The 8,742-nt window shown below is 42.8% G+C and overlaps 1 protein-coding gene across 1 annotated transcript; it reads right to left on the minus strand.

Annotated features, from left to right (window-relative positions):
- Positions 1-2,913: 2,913 nt before the first annotated feature.
- LOC139424706 (ras-related protein ORAB-1-like) lies at positions 2,914-5,838 on the minus strand. The gene is made up of 6 exons (XM_071176789.1): positions 5,655-5,838; positions 4,944-5,016; positions 4,722-4,817; positions 4,520-4,615; positions 4,209-4,340; positions 2,914-4,007 (listed from the first exon to the last, which is right to left on the minus strand). Exons 1-6 carry the CDS (start codon positions 5,666-5,668, stop codon positions 3,810-3,812), a joined length of 609 nt encoding a protein of 202 aa, XP_071032890.1. The 5' UTR covers positions 5,669-5,838; the 3' UTR covers positions 2,914-3,809.
- Between the last annotated feature and the right edge of the window lie 2,904 nt (positions 5,839-8,742).

Consider the following 8,742-nt stretch of genomic DNA (forward strand, 5'->3'; position numbering starts at 1 on the left):
TCGCATGAAAGGATTAAAAGCCAAAATAAAATCTAGCATAACGGAGGCCTTCAATTTAAAGTGTGGCCTGGCTGGAATGAGCGTGTAGATGTTGAGGGGGAAAAGAGAGACATGTCTTTGATTATTTAGCACTCACTGTGAGGTAAATGAAATGGTGAGATAGTTGACATATTTGATGAATCACACCCCCAAATGCTTTCACTGGAGCTCACTGTACATGCATGCATGAACAAGAGGGTCGGGCACGGACATACTGTAACTAAAGCTAATAGGCAGCTCAAGTCATAGTCACTCAATTCATCACTGCTGCAAATTGCAAGATGCCCTTGTGGCAACTCACTTCCTGGAGATATGCTTCTGACCAAAGCAGCTTTAAACTCCCTGAAAAGATACATGTATGGTTAAGTCAGTGTCGCTTGAATAGTCAGGAATGAGTCATCCTTGTTTATGGGCTGTGTAAATACTCAAGGGGAGTGTATACATATGTAGGTTATGTAAAAACTCAAGTCAACTGAATTTTTGTTAATCCTATAGTCGGTGACTAGAAACCAGGTATCTTTTGTTTGCTCATCTTGCCCTGGCTCCCCCCCCAAAAAGTGTCAATGAAGTTTAAAATAGGCTGCCTTGTAAAATAAACACGCACCACTTACTTTTAGTCTACAGTGAATACAAGGAGGCTGAGTTGCAATAAAATAATGTGTTAGAGGCTAAATCCTTCAAAGGCAAGTAGTTGTACTGTTTACTCACAGTACTATAGCAGCGACTAAAAGTCAACCGCTTTGAGAACAGAATGCAAAACAACTTAGTTCCAATTCTAACAGACAGAAACAGTCACTACCGGTAGTCTAATTCACTGAGCGGTCCATGTAGACTTGTATTATATGTCAGTCGTTTCAGGCTGCTGCTAATTCAGATTCATCCAAAGAGAATCAACTGTGCTCTGCTGCACACTTAGCCATTGTTCAAAAGGGCGTCAGGCATACAAATGGGACTCCCAGTAGGGCAGCATGCTGTTCAGTGCTAGCTGACACACAGTCCACAACACCTCTCACTCCATTTGATGATGTTACACTACAAAGTATGGCCAAAGCCTGTCTCAAGTGCACACCTGCCGTCTAGGCATGAGTGAAAGAATTAAGATTGACATAATGGGGGCTTGATTCTCCATCTCTTATCCACAAATCCAGCTCACCTTTTTTGCTGTGGGTATTGTCTTGAGTGAACTTCACACATGGGCTAACGAGCTCCCTCCCTATCCTCCCCCACACCCCTTTCTCACTCTCTCTCTCTCTCTGTATTTTACCTACAGGGCTTCTTCTCTAGATCGGGGGAAAGGCTGCGGCCCCTCTACAGCTGTCACAGATGCTTTCCCCCTTCCATTGCCCGGCAACCATGAACAAATAAAGCCGGCAAACAGCCCATCCCTCCTCCCTCTTGCGCCATCAACTCTAAACCCCTCCTCAGCGCCGTTGCTGCTGCTCCCCATCCCAACTCCCTCTGAACCTCACAGCAAAACATCTAGCCCTTTGTCCACGCTGACCGGCTGAATGTAGGTTTTGTTTTCACTTAAAAGCAAATTGGGGTTATGCCTAGGAAAAATAGAAGACTCCAGTTCAACAGCTAAACAAGAGGCTGGCTTCACACTGCCTTTTACTATACTCCATTGACATAATTACAGGGGTCCGCTAGAGGGGAGGAGGGTGGAAGGGAGCATGCCAAGCAGTTAAGAGTGTGCCCCACCGCGGGCACCACCGCAACGCGGATGAGAGGGTCAGATGTTAATCAAGCGGGCACACAATGGGTACCAATCACAGGATGATCTGGTGGGTGCTCTACCTTGGGTATGATACTAATTCTATGACAAGGTTGGTGTGAAAGAATAGATTAAGGGTATCGATCACAGCCACAAAACAATGCCTTTGTCATGGACGTCAACGTCACATCAACTCAGATAGCCGTTCAACATAGAACGCCATGGAAAAGCCAATGTAATTCACGACAGCTGTTGGGGATGTGTAATCTAATTACTATTCGAATGAGGGCCCATTCAAAGTCATTGATTTGAAATTGTCCTTAACTCAGATTAAGAAATCCAAACTACTGGGAGACAGACAGTACAGCTTCAGAGATGAACTAAGCCACCTAATGCTGCCCTCCACTGGTACAGACCTGTACCAGGTTCAGTGTTTCAGTTGTCTTACTGGGTCCCTATGCATCTACGAACAGGATTACTGTCTTAACTCAATTAGCCACGAAATCCCTAGTTTGTTTTTCTGGTAGCTGTGCTGCGGCATTTTCCCCCACGTGGGCCAGCCCCCTAGCATTCGCATTCAACCAATGAGCTTCAACCCCTCACCATTTGAGTGACAGCTAGCAAGAGACATCATGAACACACAGCAGAGCGAGAGTAACGACGTGGTGCACAGATCTGCACATATGTTACGTAGTACACAATTTTAAGGGAACACTTTCAAAACTACTGGCTAAAAAGTATATTAAAGTACCAGATAATCCTATTAACTGTAATGTACACTTGTTGCTGGACAGACTCAAAAGTAAGAAGTAAAAAATTGTGTTTTGGCCCCGGCAGGCACAAAAAAAGTGGTTGAGCTGGGTAAGAGAAAGTCTAAACGTGATCCTTGGGTTGTCCAACTGACATCACCCCATTGAAGGCAAATTTTAAAGGTGAAGTTTAGGTAAGGTTAATGGTAGGGGTTAGGGTATGGACGTCTCAAGTTCAGCACAACAGCACCATTTACTGGACACAATGGAAGCTAGGCCAAAGATCATACCATTCAGCTTATGAAACAAGAGCACAAAAAGTCTGTCGCATTTCAGAGACTCTGCCTATTTCAGTGTGAAATGTACATGCTGAACAGGTGTAACTATCAGGAAATAATTCCAAGACAAATCTTTATTAAAGAATCTCTTTCATTGTTTAATAGTAGACATTGTGCCACAAAAATGTTAAGTCCTCAGCCACAAATCACATGCCGAAATTAAAATGTTCAGCTACTTTTCATGATGTCATATTGCACTTGCTTCTCTACAGGTTTAGCTAATCAGTTCTTACATATGTATAAATATATACAGTTGGTAGAATTATTTCAGCGTTTGGTGAAACTTTGTGCTGTTGGTTGAGAGACTGGCGGAGGAAATTATTTGGGGCAACATTATGAAGTTGGACCACGTGACATTGAATGATATTTCCTCTAAATAATTTGGGTTGATTACAGTGAGCAGACGTGCTAAGTCATGATGAGTGCATTCCAGATGCATTGTGGGTAAAGTAATCAGTTCTGACAACATGCATAAAGCTCTTTAAAACATGTGCTTCATTGGGAGTGCTTCCTAAATCATTTTTGAGGAGATCAGGCCAAAGTCGTGCTGATATCCACAGGAAAATAAGGAGAACAAAACCATCGTAGAAAAATGTATTATTAACTAGCAGACCTGGAGTAAAGAGTCGGACAAGGTTTATTCATATTCCTCTCATTCATAATTATCACTTTGTGCCTTGTTTAAAAATGTCTGGATAAGTTGCCACATCTTAATTTGTATAGGTATGTTTTGGTAATACGTAAAAAATATCCCACATAATGTTAGTGTGTTTCTGTGGGTGTGGATGGGCTTACCATCCTATTGCGGACCTTGGTGGGGGGGGGGTATTGCAACTGCACACACAATCCAGGCCACTGTCTTCCCTCTCTGTCACTCTCCCCCCATTTCTCTATCCCTATGGAGCATGGTAATTTTTTTGATTAGTAGGTAGGGGTCTGGGTGGATGGCGTTTGGGGGGCTGAGGGCCCTCAGCAGCAGCCTCCAGAGGAGGTCTTGACTGGCGTGCTCTGGATCTTGACGTTGGACTTGTCCGAACCTCCGGCTGTGGCCCCAGGGCCCATTCTCTTCTTGATCTCAGCTGCCATGGTCATGAAGGCCTGCTCCACGTTGGTGGCACTCTTGGCGCTGGCTTCCAAGAAGGGGATCCCTAAATTGTCAGCAAATTCCTGAGGGAGGAAGAGAAAAAGACAGGGGACATGAGAGAGAGAGGCAACAGTAAGGTCTGAGTAGGGGAGAGGCATATACACACCAAGAAAGAGGCAAAGAGACGAGAAAAGAGTGGGGGACAGAACAGGAGTGAGAGAAGATTCAACTTAAAAATATAACTTTTTTGTTTGTTTTCATTCTGTAACCAGGTAGAGCGTTACCTTGGCCGTTGTGTAGTCCACCAGTTTCTTTGTCGTCAGGTCACATTTGTTGCCTACTAACAGCTTGTTCACGTTTTCACTGGCATAACGGTCAATCTCCTGTAGCCACTGTTTCACGTTATTGAAGGATTCCTGGGGTGTGACAGGAGAGGAGACAACAGTTGATAACTCAACAACCGATGCAATAGACAGCATAACCAGATACACTGAAACTTTGTTAACTTACACAGGTTTGAGAACAAGGCTATCTGCTATGTAAACTTGTTATAGAAAGTGAAAAAATTGAAAAAGCGAATGAGGGATGGATTTACTTGGTCTGTGACGTCGTACACTACAATAATGCCATGCGCTCCTCTGTAGTAACTGGATGTAATTGTCCGGAACCGTTCCTGTCCAGCTGTGTCCCACTGGGGTCCAAATGAGAGCAAAGTCAGACCCAACATCATATACAAATCACAATGTTCCACTTCTGACATTCTTGTGACTCAAGTCATGTCAGCCATAGGTACTCACAATCTGAAGTTTTATGGTCTTCCCATCTAATTCTATGGTCCTAATTTTGAAGTCCACTCCAATAGTGCTAATATAGCTCTCTGTGTATGTGTCGTCCTGAGGAGAAAAACAGAAAATCCCTATGGGTGTTCAAAGTACAGTAAAGTTCCCAGGACATCAAACTATTATCTCTCAAAATATCAACACGGCAAAAACACACCTAGACAGAGGAAATCTACTTACTGCAAATCGGAGGAGGAGGCAAGACTTTCCAACGCCAGAGTCGCCAATCAGAAGCAGCTTGAATAAATAATCACTGAAAGGAGAGTAGACATTTCACAGGTTAAATAAATGTCAATTCAATTTGTTGAAAGTCAAAAACAACAAGGCAATAAATTGTCACATAGTAACTAGTTCTGGCTACTTTAGTGACAATAGCCAGTCAATCAATAAATGCATTTGTATCACACAACAATCAAAGTAGCCTTGAATAGAATTAAACACATAGCTAACTAGATAGCTATATTATTGGGCAATTATGGTTAAATTGGTCAGCTGATTTTTTTTTTTTTTACACATGTTCATATTTGAAAAAGTCAACAAAATAGTTGACGTTTTAACTAGCTAATGTAACTAACGACGTTACCTAACTGGCCAGCTGTGATGGTAGCTAGCTAAATTAGCTACCAGCTGATATTAGCTAGCCTATGTATGGGTAGTTAGCTAGCATTCATGCTAGCTGGCGTTTGAACGTAGCTAGGAAGATAAAAACTGGCCCTAATTCTCACATTAATAGTCAATATAAAACATGTCTAGAGTGGAGTTGATACAGAACATACCTTATGTCATTGATTTCATATTTGTAAAGAAGACAAAAACAAGTATCTTAAACTAGCTGACCGTTAGCTAGCATAAAAAAACAGGCTGTCATCATTAACCAACAGTGTTACTTACTATTCGGGATTCATCGTTGACTAAGCACGGTAACGTTAAGCAGTTATTCTTTAAAAGATTGCTATCATTTGTCGTGGAAAATGTGTGTAATATAATCCAACAATTTTTTTCAGAACAACTGCAACTGGCTAGCTAACTACTCGGAGCCGAGATAATCGAATCAAATATGGCTGCCCTCCTGACCAGGAAATGCCAAACAAACCTATGGGGCTACTGGAAGTTGTAGTCAAATCGTATTAGGCCTACATTATTTATGATCCATAATTTATTTATTCATTATTTCCACTCCGTGCATTATCATGGGCTAAAGAGAGATCCACACAACTGTCCGATTGTTAAGGGATGCAGAAGAGAGGTAGCCCAACACAGGGCTCGTATTCTTATTGGCAGACTCAACAGCCTTGGTTCCTCAAATGACTGCTTCGCCTGGTTCACCAACTACTTCTCAGCTAGAGTTCAGTGTGTCAAACCTGTTGTCCGGAACTCTGGCAGTTTCTATGGGGGTACCACAGGGTTAAATTCTCAGGCCGACTCTTTTCTCTTTATATATCAATGATGTCGCTCTTGCTGCGGATGATTCCTTGATACACCTCTACGCAGACGACATCATTCTGTATACATCTGGCCCTTCTTTGGACAGTGTTAAAAAAAACTCCAAACGAGCTTCAATGCCGTACAACACTCCTTCTGTGGCCTCCATCTGCTCTTAAACGCTAGTAAAACTAAATGCATGCTTTTCAACCGATCGCTACCCTCACCTGCCCGCCCGACTAGCATCACTACTCTGGACGGTTCTGACTTAGAATATGTGGACAACTACAAATACTTAGGTGTCTGGCTAGACTGTAAACTCTCCTTCCAGACTCATATTAAACATCTCCAATCCAAAATTAAATCTAGAACCGGCTTCCTATGTCGCAACAGAACCTCCTTCACTCACGCTGCAAACATATCCTCGTAAAACTGACCATCCTGCCGATCCTCGACCTCGCAATGTCATTTACAAAATAGCCTCCAACACTCTACTCAGCAAATTGGATGCAGTCTATCACAGTGCCATTTGTTTTGCCACCAAAGCCCCATATACTACCCACCACTGCGACCTGTACGCTCTCGTCGTCTGGTCCACGCTACATATTCGTCGTCAGACCCACTGGCTCCAGGTGATCTATAAGTCTTTGCTAGGTAAAGCTCCGCCTTATCTCAGCTCCCTGGTCACCATAACAACATCCACCCGTAGCATACGCTCCAGCAGGTATATCTCACTGGTCATCATCTTTGGGGATGACCAGGGAGATATACCAATGACTGGAACAAAATGCAAAAATCGCTGAGGTTGGAGACTTATATCTCCCTCACTAACATTAAGCATCAGCTATCTGAGCAGTTTACCGATCGCTGCAGCTGTACATAGCCCATCTGTACATAGCCCATCCAACTACCTACCTCATCCCCATATTGTTTTTATTTACTTTTTTGCTCGTTCTACTTGCACATCATCTGCACATCTATCACACCAGTGTTAATTTGCTGAATTGTAATTACTTCTCTACTATGGCCTATTTACTGCCAGCAGCATACCACCCTGCATACCACTGCTGGCTTGCTTCTGAAGCTAAGCAGTGTTGGTACTGGTCAGTTTCTGGATGGGAGACCAGATGCTGCTGGAAGTGGTGTTGGAAGGCCAGTAGGAGGCACTCTTTCCTCTGGACACTACCCTGTGTAGGGTGCAGTCTTTCGGATGGGACGTTAAACGGGTGTTCTCAGTCAACTTACCTGGTAAAATAACGAATAAAAATGTATTGCCTTATCTCATTTGCACACACTGTATATAGACTTTTTCTATTGTGTTTATTGACTGTACGTTTGTTTATTCCATGTGTAACTCTGTTGTTGTTTGTGTCGCTTTGCTTTATCTTGGCCAGGTCGCAGTTGGAAATGAGAACTTGTTCTCAACTGGCCTACCTGGTTAAATAAAGGTGAAAAAAATAAATACTGGATCATTAGAGGAATATACAGTTGAGGGAACTCACTGACGGATGGCTGTATCGCACAGGAGGTTGGTATCACCTTAATTGGGGAGGACGGGCTTGTGGTAATGGCTGGGGCGGAATTGGTGGAATGGTATCAAATACATGGTTTGCTGCCATTCCATTAGCTCCGTTCCAGCCATTATTATGAGCCGTCCTCCCCTCAGCAGCCTCACCTGATGTACTGTACCATGCATTTTGCTCTTCATGCTGGTGGTACCTTATTGGCTCAACCAGTTTCTTCTTGATTGCTGTAAGGTCTAAGGTCAAGGATAAAGAGCTAATTCCCATGCTTCAAAGCACAGCCAGTGGTGCTAGGAAAAGTAAACACAGGGATAGCTTCAGATTAACACCCAGGTAGAACTATAACTTTTGTTTAGCCTATTGTGTGGCTGGGTGCATTCTGTAAAGGAATTGTCTAACATGTAGTTGCTACATCAGTTTAACTTCCTCTCTTATGTGTGCTATTGATGGACCTGAGGAATTGATTAGCCATTAGTCACTGAAATCATAGGGCAGCAACAGCACTAGATCTGGGATTAATGACAGATTATTTTGTTAATTTTGAAAATGAAAAAAAAAAGATTCAGGGGAGGGTCCTCTTCAGACAGACAACTCTCCCAACAAATCATAAGGTAGACATAGAATGTTTGCAGGCAAAATCTTTGCAGTGTTTTTAGTGAAGGTAATTGATGCAACCTAGCCAATTGCGAAATGCAGTATTTAAAAATAACCTCTCGCTAGCTACTATTTTGTGTCCGGGAGATGTTTATGCGAGGGCAATAAGCGGGCAAAGCAGTGAAAGCTGGATGTCCCAACTCCGCCCTTTCCTCTATGCTGGCTAGGCTACTCAACTGTAACTTTGGTTAGCTTTCAATAAATTGGCTAAATGGTCAACGGAGTTACCTCTTCATATGACCAAGACCATTTGTATTGCATGCTGCATATTTCAAGTGAACTCAAACTGATATTTATCTATTTCAGTCTTTGGGAGCTAACGTTAGTTATTCTTAACACACTAGCTAGAGTTTAAGATGGGGGGGATTAAAAAAAAAAAT

Source organism: Oncorhynchus clarkii, chromosome 13, assembly GCF_045791955.1.
Source record: "Oncorhynchus clarkii lewisi isolate Uvic-CL-2024 chromosome 13, UVic_Ocla_1.0, whole genome shotgun sequence".
In the NCBI taxonomy this organism is placed as follows: domain Eukaryota; kingdom Metazoa; phylum Chordata; class Actinopteri; order Salmoniformes; family Salmonidae; genus Oncorhynchus; species Oncorhynchus clarkii.

Coding starts and splice junctions, on each gene's coding strand:
- LOC139424706 (XM_071176789.1), bottom strand. Junction 4,616..4,721: donor AGACCATAAAACTTCAGATT/GTGAGTACCTAT, acceptor TTTGGACCCCAG/TGGGACACAGCTGGACAGGA. Junction 4,341..4,519: donor TGTACGACGTCACAGACCAA/GTAAATCCATCC, acceptor GTCACACCCCAG/GAATCCTTCAATAACGTGAA.